The sequence below is a fragment of the Blastocystis sp. subtype 4 genome (assembly GCF_000743755.1).
Source record: "Blastocystis sp. subtype 4 strain WR1 chromosome Unknown seqid_0084, whole genome shotgun sequence".
In the NCBI taxonomy this organism is placed as follows: domain Eukaryota; class Bigyra; order Opalinata; family Blastocystidae; genus Blastocystis; species Blastocystis sp. subtype 4.
In genome coordinates this window covers 1-20,964 of record NW_014569463.1, presented here as the reverse complement: position 1 = coordinate 20,964, position 20,964 = coordinate 1, and the positions used below count along the sequence as shown (strand labels likewise).

At 42.2% G+C, this 20,964-nt stretch overlaps 7 protein-coding genes across 7 annotated transcripts; 4 read left to right on the top strand and 3 right to left on the bottom strand.

The window, feature by feature from the left end:
* Positions 1-175: 175 nt before the first annotated feature.
* JH06_4136 (serine threonine protein phosphatase) lies at positions 176-2,507 on the top strand (the record flags this gene model as incomplete). Its single annotated transcript, XM_014672561.1, has 7 exons — positions 176-240; positions 269-757; positions 788-959; positions 1,055-1,338; positions 1,378-1,504; positions 1,557-2,366; positions 2,397-2,507. The coding sequence occupies 7 exons, from the start codon at positions 176-178 to the stop codon at positions 2,505-2,507; spliced, it is 2,058 nt and encodes a 685-aa protein (XP_014528047.1).
* Positions 2,465-3,715, bottom strand: JH06_4137 (UDP-glucose 4-epimerase; the record flags this gene model as incomplete). The annotated part of the gene is made up of 6 exons (XM_014672562.1): positions 2,465-3,115; positions 3,146-3,216; positions 3,248-3,440; positions 3,471-3,537; positions 3,569-3,659; positions 3,691-3,715. 6 exons carry the CDS (start codon positions 3,713-3,715, stop codon positions 2,465-2,467), a joined length of 1,098 nt encoding a protein of 365 aa, XP_014528048.1.
* Positions 3,716-5,017: 1,302 nt separating this feature from the next.
* On the top strand, positions 5,018-6,550 carry JH06_4138 (zinc finger, FYVE/PHD-type domain-containing protein; the record flags this gene model as incomplete). The annotated part of the gene is made up of 1 exon (XM_014672563.1): positions 5,018-6,550. The coding sequence occupies one exon, from the start codon at positions 5,018-5,020 to the stop codon at positions 6,548-6,550; it is 1,533 nt and encodes a 510-aa protein (XP_014528049.1).
* Positions 6,551-6,884: 334 nt separating this feature from the next.
* On the top strand, positions 6,885-9,046 carry JH06_3688 (histone acetyltransferase; the record flags this gene model as incomplete). Its single annotated transcript, XM_014672558.1, has 7 exons — positions 6,885-7,222; positions 7,338-7,372; positions 7,408-7,917; positions 7,949-8,326; positions 8,356-8,429; positions 8,459-8,945; positions 8,976-9,046. 7 exons carry the CDS (start codon positions 6,885-6,887, stop codon positions 9,044-9,046), a joined length of 1,893 nt encoding a protein of 630 aa, XP_014528044.1.
* Positions 9,047-9,096: 50 nt separating this feature from the next.
* On the bottom strand, positions 9,097-11,468 carry JH06_3687 (hypothetical protein; the record flags this gene model as incomplete). The annotated part of the gene is made up of 8 exons (XM_014672557.1): positions 9,097-10,339; positions 10,370-10,545; positions 10,575-10,622; positions 10,653-10,757; positions 10,787-11,023; positions 11,057-11,233; positions 11,267-11,320; positions 11,352-11,468. The coding sequence occupies 8 exons, from the start codon at positions 11,466-11,468 to the stop codon at positions 9,097-9,099; spliced, it is 2,157 nt and encodes a 718-aa protein (XP_014528043.1).
* A 1,007-nt stretch (positions 11,469-12,475) lies between these two features.
* Positions 12,476-14,483, top strand: JH06_3686 (hypothetical protein; the record flags this gene model as incomplete). The annotated part of the gene is made up of 4 exons (XM_014672556.1): positions 12,476-13,842; positions 13,870-14,124; positions 14,197-14,252; positions 14,287-14,483. The coding sequence occupies 4 exons, from the start codon at positions 12,476-12,478 to the stop codon at positions 14,481-14,483; spliced, it is 1,875 nt and encodes a 624-aa protein (XP_014528042.1).
* Positions 14,396-18,004, bottom strand: JH06_3685 (hypothetical protein; the record flags this gene model as incomplete). The annotated part of the gene is made up of 5 exons (XM_014672555.1): positions 14,396-14,423; positions 14,465-16,143; positions 16,173-16,402; positions 16,433-17,426; positions 17,453-18,004. The coding sequence occupies 5 exons, from the start codon at positions 18,002-18,004 to the stop codon at positions 14,396-14,398; spliced, it is 3,483 nt and encodes a 1,160-aa protein (XP_014528041.1).
* Between the last annotated feature and the right edge of the window lie 2,960 nt (positions 18,005-20,964).

Below are 20,964 nucleotides of genomic sequence, written 5' to 3'. Positions count from 1 at the left end.
GTTTCAATAACGGACGAGGGTCGACGTATCATTGATGTCTCTATTCCTGTCTTATCTGCGTAAGAAGTTTGATTAAAGTGTTATTAGAAGATCTGAATCGTTATTGGAGACCGAATCCCATTCATTTCTTCAGGACAATAATGTGTTATTAGAGAGTATTGTGAATGATGTGTTGATGGACGATGTGGAAATGATGGATCAAGAGGAATTTCCGGCAGGAAGTGCTTCTGATTTGTTAGAGTAGGATTATCGAGTCACTTTAATGTAGACTTCATGTTGATGATGACCGGATGTTGAGTCAGAATGAGATCAATATGTATCCAGTGAGACTGACCCAACAGCAGTTACTACTGTTGAACTCCTTTTCAAATCGTGTTTCATGGCTATTCAATGATATTAGCAAGCTGGGCGTTCCTATGCAGACACTTCAGCCTCATGTGACTGCCCTTCAACGGATGGTAGCAGCAAGTCGTGATATTCAATGCAAACTGCAGTCGTCTGTTCGCAAGCATATACAGGGAGAGAGTTCAATGACACCGGAAAGTGAGCGTTCTGTGGATGTGCAAGAAGCAGAACGAGAAAAAACACGACTGCAAATGGAAGCTTTGAATGACAAACTGCAGTTCTTCTCATCAGAGTATCAGCGAATTACAGAGCTGTACTTGCAAGAGAAGTCGAAGAACATGGGAACTCCAACAGCTGACAACGAAGAATTAACAAAACGATTAGAACAGTATCGGGCGAGTATTGATACCCTGTAAGAAAACCGAAAAGTTGTGACCTGTAGGATGAGAGAGCGAGAGAGCACAAAGCAGCAATTAGAGGATCTGAAACAGCAAGCAGAAGACTTGGAGTATGCACTTCGAGTACTTCTGGAAACAGGAACCATTATTCCTCCAGAATTGGACGATCGCATTCAAGATGCCATGAGTTTATTTGATGATGATGAGTTTTTGTATGTTTGTTTACGTGTGCATTTCCATTTGGTTCTCCAATAGAAAGTTGGAACGGGTTTAAGATGACATTTGTGATTCTATAGATATAGAAAGCGTAGAAAGAACTCTGTACTTGGATCTACGTTGAGAAGATTATTTGGAGAAAGAGTCTAATGGATATCCGTAGTGATGAGTTCATTTCTCCTGATCCGGAAAATGATATTGATGCATTCTTCAGTGGACCAACTATAACGTGTCCAAATTGTTTAGCAATGATGAACGAGATTATCGAGTTGCGAATGGAGTTAGGAAGACGAGAAGATGGTGCTAGACGATCAAAGAAGAATTTTACCATTGCTCCTACATTATATACGTTTTATAAGGATCGACTTGCCAAACGACAGTTGGTACGGTGAGAGTGAGGTGTTCTAGTAATGTGTAGATCAGCAAGTATGGCTTCACAGATGATCATTGGTACGAACACACCCATCGACTATAGTTATCAAGAAGCCATAATTCGTAAATGCATGTGTCCTCTTCCAGACCCGTTTTTCGCAACATTGGGATTTGTGACACAATTCTTAAGTCAATGTGATGAAATGTGTAAGACCTGTCTTCTAGAATAACCATCTAGGCCGTATTTTATCTTCAGAATCCCGTCTTCTGCGTTTAAAGTCTCCTGCATATGTTTTTGGTGACTTCCATGGGAACATGCCTGATCTCCTTGCATTTGCGAAGACAATGTGGCCATTAGGGATGCATCTTACTCCAGGTACCTTTCTGTTTTTAGGTGACTATGTGGATCGTGGCTTGTATGGCTTGGAGATCCTTGCATACATATTTGCTCAGAAAATTATGTTACCTGAAAAGGTGTTTCTGTTACGTGGAAATCATGAAGTGAAAGTGGTAAATGGTTGTGATCAGTTTTACGGGAATCGCTGTTTTCTGGGTCAACTGAAGGAGCGTTTTAACGAAGAAGTAGCTCTTGAGATTTGGAATCGAACCAATCAAGTATTTGACTATTTGCCGATGGCAGCAACGATCGATGATGTGATCTTCTGTGTTCATGGAGGGCTGCCTCGGCCTGTGCAGGGATTAGAAACTACTCGCATCAACTTCATTGATCATATTCCCGCTCCTTATGAACTATTTCCAACCCTCCAGCCTGGAGAGAGTCCTGAGATCAAGCAACTGGTAACAGATTTGCTGTGGTCAGATCCGGCGCAGAACCAACAGGAAGCTCATTTGGATAGTAATGGGTTTGGAGAAGGTGAACGAGGTCCTGGAGCGGTGTGTTATGGGCAGAAAGCTGTAGATGAGTTCATGAACGTAAATCAGCTGACACACATCCTTCGAGCACATGAACCGACTGCAAGTGGAGTGTCAGTAAGAAAGGGAGCTAAGGTGATTACCATCTTTAGCACATCGAAAGTAAGGATGAACGATGAGAGTGAGGATTAGGATCACAATTGTGAAAATGCCTTTTGCGGGTGTATTTTAGTTGATGGAGAGAACATCATCGCGATAAATCATCCTGATGTGACAAGAGAAAGCGTTTTGATTGTTTTCTGACAAACACGATACTCAAATTCAGCATATCCATTTGGATGCTTATGCTGCCAATTCCAGGCGTCACGACAAGCATCATCCACCGAGTACTTGGCTTTCCAGTTCAACATCTTTTCAGCCTTATCTGTTACAGCATACGCATCCGGTCGATCTCCAGCTCGACGAGAACACATCACCTTCTTCAGTTCGAATCCACATGCCTTTTCCATGCTTCGAATCACCTCAAGAACAGAAGAACCCTTGCCAGTACCCAAATTGAAGACATCATATCCCTGATAGTTATTTCTCTGCATAAACTCGAGAGCTTTCACATGTCCCTCAGCAATATCCATCACATGAATGTAGTCACGAATGCAAGTTCCATCAGGAGTATCATAATCTGTTCCAAATACGTTGATATGATCCTGCTTACCAATAGCCACTTGCTGTAGGAATGGAACCAGGTTGGAGAGAAGACCTGAAGGATCTTCACCCATATCACCAGAAGGATGAGCACCAATAGGATTGAAGTAACGGAGAATGGTGATGCACCATTCCTTATCCTGAGCATATACATCCGAGAAGATTCGTTCCATCATATACTTCGTTTCTCCGTAGGGATGCTCAATTCCCTACACATGACTCTTGATCTACATTCAAACATGTCCTGTTTCCGTTGTTTCATCAAAAGGACATTTAGCATCTCCATAAACAGTGCAAGAAGAAGAAAAAACTAGAGTAAAGGAAAATGAGAATCACCCTACTGAGACGCTTGCAATTGTGCTTTCTCATAACCTTCATGAGGTTGATTGATCCAACAAGATTGTTTTCGTAATACTCCAACCCCTTCTTCTGAGATTCACCTACATGTTTGAAGGCAGCAAAGTGGATAACTGCTTCAAAGGGTCCAAATTCCTGAAACACACGATCTAAATCAGTGGCATCCAGTAAAGAACACTAGGACTCACCAAATACAATCAATTCAACATTAGCAAACTTCAGTTGTCCTTCTGTAGGATGTGCTACCTTCTGTAGTGCCTTTAAGCAACCGATTCTTATTATCACTATGACAATAACTCTTCTACCTGGAGTTTGAAAGGTTATCCAAAATTGTCACTTGATAGCCGCCTTCAATAAGGGAGATAGCAGTATGTGATCCAATAAAGCCATTTCCACCTATATTCGGATACAACAGAACAGTAGAAACCTGTGAGCAAAATATTACCCTTCATTACCTTTACTGATCAATTGGCAAATGCATATCGTCTTATAGCGGATGGCCGCGGGAATTATGCAAAAACAAGGTATCACAGATTGGGGGGCCTTGACACATTATTTTCCAATTGGATTCATCTTTTTGGTGTGCTTGTGCAGTTGTGGTAACATTGGAAGATTTCAAAGGAAAACTGTTTTTCTTTTTCTTTATAAATTATTGTCTTAGAGGCTAAACAGGTCTTCCATAGCTCAGTTGGTTAGAGCGTGCGGCTGTTAACCGCAAGGTCGACGGTTCAAGCCCGTCTGGGAGAGTTTCTTTTTTCGCTTTTCTGCTGTCTTATGGATGGATATAAAAATAACGATAGAATTGGAGAATGTGAAATGGTAATTAAGGACACGAATAATGTGGTTTGAACTGTAAGTGAACACTGCAGAATTTGGTTTGCAAATTTATACCTCATTTCTATTAGGATCCTTTTACCACTGAGTTCCTCTTACTATATAGAACCACTCACTATTTCGTTTGGTTGTGATTTAGCACTTGAAATTGCTAAAGATTGGATCCATTTGGATCAATCAGAGAGTTTATTAATTTCCTTGTTTTTCGATCTATTACTAAAGTGAATTCTTCTTCTCTTTTGTTAGCATTATCAAAAGAAGACAGTTCGACATTAGCTTCTTCTTCGAAAGGTGGTTTTCTTGGTTTGGTAAACCATGCAATCTTTTGTCGTTATCCGCGAGGGAAATGTCCTATTCCAGGGTGTTCAATCATTCAACGGATCTTATCCTTCATTTCTCCTTCGGTTGCTCGAAAGCGTGATCGTGTTGAGAAAAGTGCGGAGAATGCAAAGAAGGTGCGTACAGAAACTGTGAGCAGTATCAAGCAGAGCGAATCGACGTCCTTCCTGATTCCTGTTCCTGTTGGCTCGTTTGTTCGTAGGCGAGTTGAGTATTTTATTTCTCCGTGTTCTGAGTATCATCCTTTACTTAGCACGCTCAATAGAACAGATCTGGAACGATATATTCTGTTTATTCGTTCACGTAATCTTCAGGCTTTTTATGGGCCTCTGCTGTTGAATTTGATTCAGAGTAAGGATAACCATGGGCTTTTTAATTCTCCTGTAAATCCTGAAAAGGAAAACCTTCCAACGTATTTTGATGTAATTGATCGTCCTCTTGATTTGGGAACCATTCGTGATTGTCTTCTTCGAGGTGATTATCAACAGCCCAGCAAGCTTATTTCTGATATTCGTTTAGTATTCCAGAATGCAAAGCGGTTTTTTGATAAGTCACATTTTGTTTATCAATGTGCCGAGCAAATGGAGAAGTTATTAGATAGTGAGTTAGAGAAGGCAAGTACCCGGTATGAGCAGAACCGAAGTTCTACTTTCATTCATTCTTGTGAGTCGTGTGAGGGATATTCATGTTCACTCTGTGGTGACAAATGTACTCGTTATACACCTCCAATCTATCTGTGTGATGGTGACTGTCACGAGCGTATTCTACGTAATTCAACGTATTACATGATTCGTGGTAAGAAAGGGAGGTACTGTCATAAATGTTATTTGAAACGTGTGAGTTGTCTAAGTAAGTCAGATCGACATCATCTATTTGTTCGAAAGAAGAATGATGAGGTGTTTCCTGAGTCATGGGTACAGTGTTCTCAATGTCATGAGTGGATGCATTGTGTATGTGGTTTGGTTCATCCACGTGAGGTTACCAGTTCGTATGTTTGCCCTCTCTGTCTAGTGGAGGATTCGGAACGTATTCCTCAGGCTATGCAAGGTTCGCCTGCTATTCCTTCGTGTCCTTTGAGTGACTTCCTTACAATTCAGATCTGTCGATGTGTGGATGAAGAGATGATGAAGCAGCCAGCACGGACACGACTGCATGGTATTGCTCTTAACCAATTGAAAGCTTCGTTGATTGTTCGAGTTGTCAGTAACATTGCTTCCTCAGTCATTGTGAAGAAGCAGTTAGCTCCGTTATTTACATCTGATTACAGTAATACTCTCTCAATTCCTTATCAAAGCAAATGTATTGCATTCTTCCAGCATCGTGATGGTGTGGATATTCTTCTCTTTATGTTGTATGTGCATGAGTTCGGAGATCAGGTTATTCCTCCGAATCGTCGCTGTATTTACATCAGTTATCTTGACAGTGTTCATTTTCTTACACCTCGTTATCTCCGAACTCCTATCTATCATTGCATACTCAATTCGTACCTTCAATATGCTAAGGAGAATGGCTACTGTCGTGCTCACATCTGGGCTTGTCCTCCTCTACGGGGAGACGATTACATCTTTGCCCATCATCCCCGTGATCAACGTACACCGAATGCAGATCATTTAATTGATTGGTACAAGGCATTGTTTGCTAAGGGTGTGGATTCGGGGGTGATCAGTTATGTAACTTGTCAATTAGACCAACTTCTTCATATGAATGCAGTATGGTCGAATAATGCAGAGTTAAATCAACGACAAATCCGCTGGTTTAGTTTGGATGGAACGGAGGAGGATATTCTCTCTCCTCGATTAGAGCATGCATTGTCGTGGAACTCTCTATCACCCATGTCAACAGAGTTTGAGACATGGGATGACCAGGAATTGACTGATACATATTCCCCTACACTCTCGACTCGTTCTAGTGATCCAGTCGTCTCTCCGTCAAGTCCTATTCTTCCTAAGGGATATCTCAGTGCTCAAGAGCGTGCATTATTCAGTGTGGTACCATATTTTGAAGGCGATTATCTACCTTATCTAGGTGTAGAACTCCTGGATTCCATTGTAAATGATACAACACGAACACACTCAACTCGAAATGTGGATTTGAGAATAGATAATGATTTGTAGACTGTATCTTATCCCCCTCTTGCCAATTCCAAGAGTAAGACAGAGTTACGGAATCGATTATTTCAGGAGAACATCCAGCAACTGCCTTCTGAGTTCCTTCGTAAGTTTGCCAAATCGATGCTGGAGAATCCATCAAGGTTTATGATTGTGTACTTACGGCCGTATTGTTCGCGATGTGGAGATGTGATTGTGGGAGAGGGAATGCGATGTGATGAGTGTTTTCAGTCAAAGACACCATTCTTCTTGTGTTCAAAGTGTATGAACCGAGTATGATTATTAATCATTTCGTAATCACTAGACGGTTTATCATCCTCATGCTCTCACTTCCATTACGATGCCTCCGTTGGCTCCAATCCGCGAACGTGACCCTGTAATATCATATCCATTTTTGGATCGACGCCATCAGTTTTTGCGGTTGTGTCATGGGAACTTTCTTCAGTTTGATACGCTCCGGCAGTCGATACTTTCGACTTCTCTTGTATTAGAATTGATGTTTCATCAGGTCCCTGATCCTTTTCTGAATGTTTGCGATGCGTGTGAATGCATCTTAGATGACAGTTACTACTCCTGCACTTATAATTGTGATTATCGGTTGTGTAAAGAGTGTCTTAAGAAGGATGGTGGGATCCATGCTCGGATGCATCAGTTGTTTGCGAAGAGGGTTTCTGATAGGTATTAGTATTTTTTTATCCTTTTGAGTGAGGTGTTTGTTTCTAGAGGGATTTGTTTTATTTATATATTGTCAATGCTAGATCCAATACAAGCACGCATAGCCTAATTGGATAAGGCGCTTGCCTACGGAGCAAGAGATTGTGGGTTCAAGTCCCACTGTGTGCTTTTCTTTTCTTTCCAATTAGTCACATTTGTCTTTGTTGAAGATACTTTTGCCGTAGTTGCTGGAGTGAATTCTTTTTCTTCAGTATACCAAGTCATGGATCGAAGCAGAACGAATGTGTATTCTAAAGGCCAGGGAAAATCGAGGAATGGGCTAAAGTCAGCATCGATGAAGCCATTTTCGAAGCGAGCATCAGCACCAGGGCCTTCCTTTCGCAAGGCGAAGCAACGGACCAAGATAGATATCAAACAAGCAATTAATGAAGCACTGGAGGACTATACTGAGGAGCATATTGAGGAGTATTCCCGATATGAGTCGGAGTTGGTGCCTACCTCTCCGATGAAGGAATCAATCTATGTAGATGTAGAGGAACCTCCCAAACAAGAGGCAAAGCGGCGTCATAGTTTTGATCTTCAGGTGACAAAGAGTCCCGTTCTCCTATCACGGTCGGATGAGAGGAAGGTGGAGCCACTTTCATTGGATTCTCTTGATAATTTGAAGAGGGAACCTTCGATCTCTCCAGGACCTTCCAGTAAAATTGAATTTGGACGGATGAAGTGTAGTTGATGACTTTCAGAGTATTTCGATCCAGTTGTATAAGACTCTCTTTTCTGCGACAACTGCTTCTCTTCCCACCAAATCTGTTTTATCTCCAAAGCAGGAACATGATATTATGTTGTTGCTTTTGGATATTGTGGTAGCAAAGGGATCGCTTCCAAAGAAGGAAGATACGATTCTTTTTTATTTCGATAAGACAGTTATTTCTTCCATGGTGTATCAACTTCGGTACGAGAGTCCTTATGGAGTTAGTAGTCGCTGTTGTATTCTGGAGAGCTTGGCTCGTCACGATTTGTCGTTAGAGAAGCTCGTTGTTCGAGATGTTGGGCAGTATTTACTGCAGTATGTTACAGATGAGCGTGGACTGATGATTCAGAATGATGGTAAGAGAATTTGTAGACTTTAAGAGTAGATGATTTTGCGGCGATTCAAAAACAGATTGGAGGTCTCCATCGTTATGTCACTCTCTTCGAGTCGTTGGTTGATGTAGGAGAATGGAGGAGATTTGACTCTAGATTCTTCGAACCAATATTGCTCTCACACCTCCTCTTTCTCCTGAGCAAGTTCAGGTGTATCAGTCTCGTGCTAAGGCGTTGTTGCGCTGTGTCGAGTCGCTCATTCGCTCTCGGTCTGGAATCGAGAAATACTTGGAAATTGCTTCAGCAACCACATTGGCTCTCTTCTCTGTCAATCCATCACTGATCGTTCCATTCTATTCGTTCGTGTTGACACACTGGCCACGAGGCTTTTCGGATAAAACTGTCGCGTTGATCGGGTTTTTGGAGAATTTGCTGGCTGCATCGCCACCGCTCTATTTGACTCCCTTCTTAAAACCGATTGTACTCCGTTTGTTCCGTCGTATATGTAATGAATTGCTGGGAAGCCAAGTGGAAATTAGCAAACGAGTGGCATATCTGCTTCAGAACTATTACATTCGGAATAACTATATTTCGATGGATTCGGCAATTGCAGAAGTGGTAAAAGTGACATTGACCAAAGGAAGTAGGTTTTAAGAATCAACTTGACTTGTAGTGGATCACTGGAACGAGATTGTAGCAACAACATGTGAGAAGACGTTTGATGTAATTCTTGATGATTTCTAGTCTTTTATGTACTTTAGCTGTGTTTATTACAAACAGTAATATAAATGACATTAGAACTTGCGTCTAGCTTTCTGTTTTTGCTTCTTGATAGGATCGATAATGGTACCAAGCCGTGTTTTGACTTCAGGTCTGGTAAGGTTATGGAATGATTGGTTCGCATTCCATTCTCGTCCTAAAGGTTGTCGCATAGCTCGTTCATACTGTTCTCTTGATGTGAATGGATACGGCACACCCTGAATACGATACATCTCAGATTTCTTATCTTCATTCTGATTGATGATAACATGCTTCAGATGAGCATCACTCCGTTCAGGCAATTCGATTTTCGGTTCTTTGGGTACAAAACGGCGTTTCGGCTCCGGAGCCCCAATCCCTGCCCAACTACCCCATCCCTCTAACATGGGCGTTTCTTTGATTCCATGTTCCCGTTTGTATGTCTCAATCTCTTCTGCTTCTGCTTCAGCCTTCTGCTCTGCAAACTCCTTCTCTGCCTCTTCGTCTCCGAAAGCACGTGTCATGAGTTCTTCCTGTGTCCAATCTTCCATTCCAAGAACCCCTTTCACAGGTTCCTTCTTCGACTTGCTATCAATAATAACCACTTTCGGAGCTTCTCGTTTCTCACTCCGTTTCTCATCTCGTTTTTTGGCAGCTCGAACTTCTAATCGAGCCATTGTGCCTGCAATATCGACAGCATCATCTCCTTTGGTTATTTCCTTTCGTGTGTTGCTACGAGAGACTTCATCTCCAGTTCCTAATAACCAAGGATTCTCCTGTTGAGAGAGTGTTTCCTTATCTTGATGGTCTTTCAAGAGTTTTTCATCTTCTCCTTCTAGATCCTCATTCTCTAAGTCCTCGAGTAAGTGTGATACAGGTTCTGATTCTGCATTCTTTGTCAGAGGGTCTGTTCCAACCTCTATGTCCTCTGCTTCAATGTCACTACCATGAGCACCACCAATGCCATTCCCAGCCTCACTTCCAGCTTCATTCCCAGCCTCACCACCTACATCACCCTCATCATCAAACAAAGCAGGGACTTGAGGGGCTTCAAACAAGGGACCAACCTTGATGGTGTCAGCAACACTCAGACTCTTTGTCTTCTGTTTATCACGACGAACACTCCCAGAACTCAACACCTCTCGAATCTTTGCTGCTTGGGCGGATTCTTCCTGTAGAGATTCCTCCTTCTTATCATCATCAAACTCTTCTTCCTCTTGCAACGCTTGCATCAACCGTTCTGCATCCAATCGAGCTTCCTCTCGCTGTTTCTCAAGGGCTCGTTTCATGAAGGCCATTCTACGTGTCACACACTCTCCATTCACCTACTGGAAGACCCCTGTCGCAGGTTGACTCACTTCTGCATTTAGATCCTTCAGCACTGCCTCTGCTTCATCCAAGAGCTTCGTATCGTCCACATCTTCCTCACTACTACTGTCATCTCCCTGTCCTTCCATCCGACGACGTAGCTTCTCGCCTTCTCGCAACTGTTCATTAATGGCATCCTACAATGAAGAGATTTGCGAAGACATACCCGGGTATTTGCATCCTGCATTCCGTACCGAAGAGCTCGCTTCACCCACTACATCTTACTCCTTCTCGTCACCCCCACCTTCGATGTGTTCTTATGTTTCAGAGAAATACGTTCTTGAGCTCGTTTCATTGCATCCTTCTCCAACAACTCACGATACAAGGCCGGATCCGTTTCTTTCAGCAACTACATGAAAGCCACAAATCCACACTTACTTCACGTTCTTTTTCCTTGCGACGCTCTTCTGCCTTCTTGTGAATCTTGTGGAACTTTTTGCTCTTAATCTTGTTGATACGCTTGTTCTTCTGTTCCTGATAGAACATAAGTGACTTCATCTTGGCTAATTCCTGGTTTCGAGCTCGGACCTCATCCACACTCAGCTTGTTTACTGCAAGATCTCGACTTTCCTTGTCTCGGATCCCTTTCTCCTTCATATCACTCTTTTCGAGTATCTATAAAGTAAATACGTTGTTCCCATAGAATACCACATCGATTTCCTTTTCCATTTCTGTTGTTGGCTCAAACTTGGCTGCCAAACTATTGGACGTGACTCGAGGCATACTTGGGTTGGCATCATCAAATGTTAAGAAGGTTTTTTCACGGTTCTTAAACACAATTCCATTCCATAGACTAATATCGCTCTTGGAGTCTTCATATGCAACCTACCAAGCTTATTTCATCCATAACAATCATACTTTTCTTTCGAGTCGTTCGCGTTGAGCTCTAGGAAGTGCAGCAGAGACTTTTGTCTGGAAATAATGGAGAAAGAGAATTACCTACCTTTGATTTTGCAATCTGAGACACCTTTTCCTTCAAGTCATTGTATTCGGTGGTATCACCGAGTTGACCCACTAAATCTTCTATACTCAGTTCATTTCGTTGTTCACTTCTCTCCATGATCCAAAAGTGGTCAATTATGGGTGATAGTGAGTAAATGGGAATGGCGCAATGAGCCCAATAGACCCAAATCCAAGAAGAATGGTTCTAATCACTTTCCTTCAGTTTGAATATCTCATTTGTACAAGATTTGGAACAAAAAGAAAGACACTTATTCATCACCCTGTTTCGTACTTTTTGCTGCATTTATTTCGATTTCTACAATCAAGATCTTTGGATTCTTACATACGCTGTACAAAATCTTCAATCTCAGGGATCATCATCTCAAATCCATTCTCCTCTAAGGCCTTCAGAATATGTGAAGGTTGAATTGTAGATTTCTTTTGACTCTGGGCGATATCGAGTGCTCTAAACACGACACTCTTCTTTGTCCCTTACGCTGCTGTAATATAATGTATAAAGATTGTTGCTGACAGTTGGATTGATTCCCTTGCTTCTTTGGATACCTCATCATGACTCCATTTCTTTTGTATACTTGAATACCATCATCAAGGATCCGTTTTGTTTCTTTTAACACAATCGATGCTTGAAGTGAATCCGAAGATGATGCCATTCTTTTATGAAAACTACTTTGGTTTCTTAGGTGGAAGAGGTGATTAAGTCGGTGTATAGATTGCTACGTTAAAAGAGCTGATGGAACACAAATCACATGGAAAAAGATGATATAGAAATGATCAGAAGCAAATGAAAATGGATCCATAATGTGATGAGATCATGTAGTGAATACCACTTCTTCTTGTGAAATCTTCACATTCATTGAATTGTACACACTTGGTAATTCAGTTCAAAGAACTTGGAGCTTCGTTCGTAGAGTGTTGAGTATGAAAACATCAACACTTCGAACTTCTTTAAACTTCATCACCATGTTAGGGTACTTGTCAAACGATGCATTGATAGTATCTCTCTTTTCGATTTGGGGGTTAAATAGAACGACCAATCATGTGTTGAAAATTGAATGGGAGTTTCAAAGTCAATGAATGGAGTGGATTTAACTTTTTCTTACGGAAATGAAAAGTGTTACTTTGAAGTTGTTTGGATTTGTCCTACTGATTTGTGCCATTCAAGTTGTCAACGGAGATTGTAATGATGAAACATTTGGATCTGCCGCTACAGGAGAGACTGCTTATGCTGGATGTCCTAGTAATCAAGACGGATACCAGTCTGCTGTGTGTACTGATACAACTTACGGAGAGGCCGATACGACTCATTGCACACCACGAGTGGTGACTGTGTTCTCCTATGGTATTAGTGCTATTAAGTTTACTAAGGACCATCCTATTGCTACTCTTAGTCTTCAGACTGATGGTGCCATTTCCTCCTTTTCCATCAGTGAGGACCTTCCCGCCGGTCTTGTTTTCAGCACGGCAGACGGATCTATCTCTGGAACTCCTACTGCTGTCTCAGAGGAGACAACCTATACTATTACTGGTGGAGAGTCATCCACAACTCTGAAGATTACGGTGTCTCCTGTTATTTGTCAAGCTCTTGATAACTTCCCTGAAACAGAGGCTGGTCAGATTGCCTCTGCCCCCTGTTCTGCTGGATACACAGGAACTGCTACCCGTGTATGTAACGATGGCTCCTTCGGTCCTATCGACACCACAAATTGTCAGTTGATGGCTCCTTCTAGTCTTTCTTATATTGGATCCACAAGTGTGAGACGTGGAGAGTCGATTGTTTTGACACCTAGTGTTTCGAATACTGTTACAACTTGGACCTCTACTCCTCTTCCTGCTGGTATCCAACTGACGAATAAGGGTACGATTGCTGGAGTTCCTACTGCTGCTGTTGGATCCTATTCCGTCACTGTTACTGCCTCCAATCTTGGAGGTTCTACAACTTGTATTGTTAGTCTGGCTGTGACGGCTGCTTCTTGTAGTGGTCTTGAGAATGACAGTGGTGTGGCTGTAACTACAATCAGTGGTCAGAGTATTTCACTGAACTGCCCTGATGGTTACATTGGTAGTGTTCTTCGTCAGTGTGTGGATGGTGTTTATCAAGATGAGCTGACTATGGGTTGTATTGCTGAGAGACCTACAAATTTCTTGTATTCTAAGACTATCTATGAGGTGTATACTGGTGTCTTCATGACTACAGGTCGTCCTTCTTATAATGGAATTGTTAACTACTTCTCTATTTCTCCTGAACTTCCTGAAGGTTTCAGTTTGGATGAGGTAACTGGTGTAATCAGTGGCTCCTCGACTAGTGCCTACACTTATACTGGTACTGTGACTGCAAAGGCCTCTGCTGATGCTCCCAATTCTGTTTCACAATCAATCACTATTATTATTTCTGAGCCTTCTTGTGCAGCTACTGAGGATTATGCAGAGGCTGTTGTTGGCAGCACTTCATACTTCAGTTGCCCTACCGACGAGTATGATGAAGGTAGGATGGTTCGTAGGTGTGTAAGAGAGGGTGATATTGCCATGTGGAGTATTCCTGATACGCACTGTCAGAAGAAACAAGATTATACTTTCCTGATTATTTCTGTTGTTATCCTTGTCGTCTGTTTGATTATTCTGTTGATTGGATGCTGCGTCAAGTCAAGTCGTTCTCGTAGCAAGAATGTAAAAACATTGAAGACCACCTCTAAACCTGCTCCTAAGGCCGCTCCTAAGCCTGCACCTAAGGCCGCACCTAAGCCTAAGTCCGCTAAGGTTACTATCTAAGAGTGCAATGTAGTATTGTCTTTGTTTGTATAAACACATGAGAATGGATTTGCATATAGAGCCATAGGTCTTGATTTGGATTTGCTTTTTGCTACACGTTTGTTTTGCCTGCGAGGTTGGGTAGAAGATTGAGACTGATCATGTGGAAGGAACTGAGTTTGATCGGTTTGAGATGACTGAGATTGATCTGACGGAGGAAGCTGGTTCGATGGAGGAAGTTGGTCAGATAAAGGAAGCTGATTCGATGGTGGAAGTTGGTCAGATAGAGGAAGCTGATTTGGTTGAACTTGATCAGATTGCGATTGCTCATTTTCTTCTCTTTCATACGCTACAGGAACTGGCATGAGAGGTTGCACAGGAGGACGACTCGGTTCAATTGGTTTGACCGCAGTAATAGGGTTCGAGTCAACTAATTTAGATTCTGGAGGTTGAACAGGCGCAGATACCATTGGAGGTGGAGGAGGTAAAGGAGCAGCTTCTTCCTCCTCCTCTACTCCAGGAATTATCCACTTCTTCTTCATCTCATCATAGTACGGTTTCACTTCCTCTTTTGGCAATTCCACTTTATAAACCTTTTTGCCAGATTCCGAACGACCAAAAAGAGAACCAAATAGGGACCAGGTACTTCGTTCTTCCTTCTTCGGCACTTCCGTTGGTGTAGTCGCTGGTTTTGGAGTCTGTTTGGGTTGGGATGGAGTTGGCTTGGGCTGTGTCTGTACTGGGTATGATTCAAATGGTGTCTCCTGAGCAACAGGAGCGGGAGTGGGAGCCTGGGCCATTACAGGCTCTGTTTTCATAGGAATGGGAGCAGCAAACATTACATGACGAGGTGGATCCTCTGAGACCACAGGACTATCGTTCCGAATCGGTGTCTCTTCAATAACAGGTTTCTCCGCCTCAGGTGTTGGGATTGAGTTCCTTGTTTCTGGATTGATCTCTGAGAGTGGAGTAGTAGGGATGAAGGGAATGAATGGCCGTTTGTGAGAATCTGCACGATGAGAACGCCGCTGAGCAGGTGTGGGACGTAATGTTACAAGTTCTGGTTGTTGCTCCACTGCTGGTTGTGTAGGAACCTGCTGTTGCCCAATAGCAGGTGCTTGTATCAAAGGAGGTGTTTGTTGTCCAAGAGGTGTTGGCTGCCCTTGAGATACTGTCTGCCCCATAGTCTGTATCGGAGCCACCGGAGTTTCAGGCTGCGATGTTTCAACCGATTGTGGAGACATCTCTCCTTCAACCGTCGCCATAATACTGTTAATTCCCTTATCTACGGCAGACAACAAATGACCAATGATTGAATTATCTTCATCTTTGTCTCCCTCCGTTCCCAATCGCTGTCTCAACAATTCCAACTGATTCTGAAAGCTCACATTATTCACCCGATAGTTCTTCACAAACCCATTCAACTCCTCCACATAACCGCGCGCCTGTTCTACCAAGCCCTTCTCCTCACAGTGGAGAGCATGGAGGAGTTTAACTGAAGCTAATGAACGCGATCGATACATTCCATTCGATAGCGATAGACCATACTCATAGATCTCTGAAGCCGCGATGCAAGCAACCAGAGCGCCTTCTTGATCTTCATTACTTCCACTAGGTCCTTCCTCGACTACTTCCCCTCCCAAAAGCGAAAAAGCCGGATTAGCAGTGAATGACTGAAGCTCTCGACCACAGAGAATTGCACAGATCTGAGCTGGAATGATCCGATGTTGAGCCTGAAGACTGGCTCCCAACTCTGTGATAAGCGCTGTTGCGGCCTCCTTTGGCACAATAGCCAACAGACCCGAGAGCATACGTGACCATCCCTGGAGATTCATGTCTTGAAGGGATGTCTTTGAGTTCCCTAGAATAAGCGGAAGAATGAGAGCAAGAGTATTCTGCTGGGGCAATAATTGATCGCAATACTGACGACACACCTCCTTGAAAACATCTTCTCCTTCAAGATAAGCAGAAACCATCGCTAATGCCCATAGATTGTTCTGTGTTGCAATGGATATCGCTTCCTGTCTCTAGAATCACATTTCACCTTCAGTTCTACTCGTCCTCCCAACAGCAAATCTTGAATGGCCACCAGATCACTGGCATAAGTATCAGGACTTGGATTTGGGAGTTCTCGAGGTGGCAAATCATTAATGTAGTTCGTATTTGCCATCAACAAAGCACAGAGCTTGTCACGTGTAGCAGCACTGCGTTCAGAGCCCAAGACACCATTACTCTCCACATGAATGCGAAGAACGCCCCAGAGAAGCTTCCAATCATCATCTGTTGCTACACATTAGCTCGTAATCTCTCTCCCACTTGCTTCCTCTTGGATCATCAACCACTGAAGCACTTTCTCTCGTTTCTTTCCGTGGGTTAATGGGCCATCTAGGGACGAGAACGAAAGGAGAGAGAAGTTGTCATGTGGGAGTTGGGTGGTGATGTGATGCGGTCCACAAGCAAAGCTAACTCTATGTGTTGGGAGAGGAGATGATCCTTTTGGAATGAAGGGAGTGAGAGGAGTTTCATTGATTGGCCGTTGTGGAGTAATCGGTGTGACTGGTGTAGTCAACTGAGTTGGAGGGATCAGCTGTTGGGGTGGAGAAAAAGGAGATTGCTCAGAGGATGAGGAAAGGGGGAGGGGAGTAGATTGTTCAGGTATGATAGGAGTAGGCTGTTGAGATGTGACAGGAACTGATTGTTGAGTGATAGGAGCAGGTTGTTCAGGTGTGATAGAAGCAGATTGTTCAGGTGTGATAGGAGCAGGTTGTTCAGATGTGACAAGAACAGATTGTTCTGGGAGTGATGCTAGAGATTCTGACGTAGTCAATACAGGCGCTTCGACAGGAACATGATCCTCTTCAGGAGGTGGAGCAAAGAAGGATTCTGCAGTTATAGTATCAAGCCTATCATCCTCTTTTGCAGCCAATTCTGACAATATGTGCTCAGTAGTTTTCAATGCATCCTTTGCAAGATCCTCCGCAGGTAGAGTTGAAGTCACCACAGGAGGAAGAATCACCTTATTCTTGCCGTGAGATCCACCATTTGGAGGAATGACAGTCTGGGGTTGAGAACTACTTGACTGTGTCTGGGAGACATTTATTTGTGGTTGCAGAACAGCAGGAGGAAGTAACGGCTTAATCTTTCGTGAACGATGCACTCTATCCTCTTTGGGTTTTGATGTTTCCAATCCACTTTGAGTACCTTGTAAGGATCCCTGTACATTCCCTGCGACTCCTAGCACATTCCCTTCAGTTCCCGAACTACTCTGCATACTTCCCGACACTCCTTGCGCTACAAAAGGGACCAATTTCTATTCATCACCAAAATTACACAAACCCTAACAGGACGTGTCACCTTTGAAACAACTTGCTCTGGTTCGGACGGCGCTACAGGTACCGGAGTTTCCGGCAATCGCGGCACAACCGGAAAAGAAGACAGCTTGCGAATATTTCGCCCATTGGACGGCTTACTCACTGCCACAGATTCCTGTGGATGAGGGACCGAGGGAACTGGAAGAATAGGCGTTCTTTCAGAAGGTACTGAGTTCGATGTAGAAGAAGATAGCTGGACTGGCCTAAAGCTCTGAACAACGGGAGGTACTCGTTTTGTAGTATTTGGTACTGTCTTGGCCGTTGGAGCAAACGGACTCACAGGGGTGGATTCTTTCACCTTTAAATGAAAGTTATTATCAACAATCACAGTACGATCACTTCCAGGCCGATTATGGGCTGCGAACGGACTTACTCTTCCTTTTGGAGTCCCCACGGGGTTTTCATTCTTATATCCTTTCGGATTCGTCGATCCCTTCACGAGGTTAGAAAATGGGTATAAAGGACGATAGAACAGAAAACAGCATACTATCCTATTCAAAATACCTACCTGATACATTGCACGTAACAAAAACAGGAAAGAAACAAGAAGAGTGAATCCGAGTGTAACTAGTTTTCGTAATACATTCAGAATTGGAAGTCATGTAAGGAAGGAAGTGTAATAGAAACGACTCTTCAAGTCGTTCTACAATGGATGTCTAGATAAGGGTGATTGAACTCATCTTTGATAAAGGTGATCTATGTAAGAAGAGAAATGAATCCTGTTCATCCAAAAGCCCGCGGAGTTTTGCGCCTTTTTTGAAATGCGCTCCAAGAGTTATTTTCAATTCTTACATGCCGACGCCTGGAAATAACAAATCTGGTGGTCTTCTCTCTCCTGCCAAACTGGGAATGCAGTAGGATGTCTTTGTGTAATGGCAATTATAGAACTGATGAAAATGCGAATCTTTTATCTGGATCTCGAAAACGTAATGTAGGGAATTGATCCAAAGTGGATGAGTACTAGAGACTTCCTCAGGACAATTCCACGGAGCCTGTGAAGAAAACAAGTAAATTAGCACGAAATGCGCTTACAGATGTTCAGAATGAGCAACTCAGTATTGATGGAAAAGAATCAACGTTTTCTCATCCTGTAAGTAAGTGTAAGTGTTGTGTTGATTAGGTTTATTCAGATTCAAAAAGTGATAAAACGCTAGAGGATGTGGTATCTGAGCTACAGTTCAAGAATCAAACTCTTCAGGAAGAGTTATCTCAAGAAAAAGAGAAAAGCAGGACTCTCTCCGACTATGCTATGGAATGTATAGACAGTAATGATAAGGTACTAATGTGTGAGTTGTATGATGAACAGCTTTCGGAAGAAATTCAGCAGTTGAAAGTCGAGAATGCTGATCTACGCAACCAAGTTGTAGAATATGTCATCCTAGATACTGTTAATGATGAGTAGGTACTTCTTTATAGCTGTTTGAAAGATTCATTATTAATGAACTAGTCCTTTGTGTTCCATATTGCCCGTATTTGTGACAAACACGAAACCGTTTTCCTTTATTTTCTTTCCTTTGCATATTGTATTCCTTAAATGTACTTTCCAATTCGTCACTCCATTGGTTACGACGCTCGATCTTCTCCTACACATTATGCAATCCAAAGAATAGAACAAAATATAGGGAGTCAGTATCACCTGAAAACATATAATTATCTTCAACAAGGGTCTCCTCCAGGGATCTATCCATCTCCTGCTTCTCTTTAGGAAAAAAAGCCGCTAACGTTGATGGAACTAAGGCTTAAAGCAACTGAGATAATTAACCATCACTATCACCGACAACACGGGGAACAACAACAAAATGGGATAGTTTCTTTGCTGCCTACTAGGAAAAGAAATAGTCTAAACCAACAGCAGTATTCAGTTCGAGTAACTGTTGGGTAACATCACCATAGACTGCTGAAATGCCATTCCTATTCTCATAAAAAGGAATAAAAGCAATACCAATCGCGTTTCGCTAAATCCTCCTGAATATGTTCAATAGACTTTATGATAAGATTAACAGTAGATGGCATATAGGATTTGTCTATCTGATACCGATCCTTCTCTGAATACTACCATCATATAATATTATCGATACCTACCATAGATAGCGAGAAAATGATAATAACAACAATATTCAGTTCTTTAGGAATTCCAGTTTCTAAGCCAATGATTTCGAGTCGAAATTGGTCATTCCAGTTATCTGAACATACTAATTCCTTTGATTTGAGCGTCTGTGTCTGTCCAATGGATGCATTGTCGGAATATCTCAGTGCTTTTATATATAATAGCTAATGAATAGGTACTGTAAAGCCGAAAAAGGAGAAGGAAGTATCTTCACTTCAGGAAAAGCCTCTATTCCAAGATACTGGAAGGAAATTGAAATTCCGAGCGGCATCAGAACTTCATGACAAGGATAATGTAGTAACATACTAGAACTATTATCTACAGGATAGTTCCAACGATTCTAATGAAAAATCTGTTGTGATTCCAGAAGATTTGCATCCTAGTCAACGGATGTTTGTTTCTTGACTATTCCTGACGATATAGATCTCTTTTCGATCAGTTGAAGGAGAACAAGAAGCGTGAGGAAGATGAGTTGGCAGAACGACGTAAACTGATGTACGGAGTCCGTCCAATGGATGATGAAGAATATAAAGATTATGAACAGATGGAGATTGCTCGTCGGGAACGTGAACGCATCACAAAAGAGAAGATGGATTATGAGGAAAAGCAGTTTAGTAACTGTATTTTGTAGTGAGTGATTGATAGAATTAATGCAGCGGGATACAATGTTAGCTGAAGATGAAGACACTGAATTGTTGGAATGCGATGAAATGATTAAAGGTAGAGTCCAGAATCTCATTTTCGGTAAACAAACGAAAATAGACATGGGAAAGAAGACATCCAAGCTGCGAGTTCGGAGAAAAGAAAAGGATGGAAAGAAGAACGAAAAGGAACAAAATAACGAAAAGAAGGAGAAATCGACAGATAAAGTAATTCACGAAAAGAGTCAAGGAATATCCCATTTACTGTATTTTTCAGATAGTGATTCTTCTGTTTGATTATCTAAGAAGGCATCTACATTGTAGGAATCCTAAGAACAGACAATTCATTCTTCTTTCACTCTAGACTGTTTTACTTCATTTTAGGGAAGCTATTTTTAACCACAACTTGGAAATGGATGACAGTTTCATGGACATAAAACTTGTGTCAACGGTGAAATGTCATTAAACTATTATGGAAATAGACTCCTCAAAACATAAGAATGAAATGTATGTGCTTAGAACGGTAATAATCAACAGACAACCACATGAGAGTTACGAGGAGAAGGCCAATTTCTTCTCCAAAATACTCTTTCTGTGGCTGAATCCTTTGCTATCCCTTGGAAATAAGCATGCTCTCAATCCTGAGGATTTGCCTCAACTCTCGTAGTTATCGTTAATAGATTTGACAAATAGTTCTTGTGATCGTTCTAACACCATCTATTCAACTAT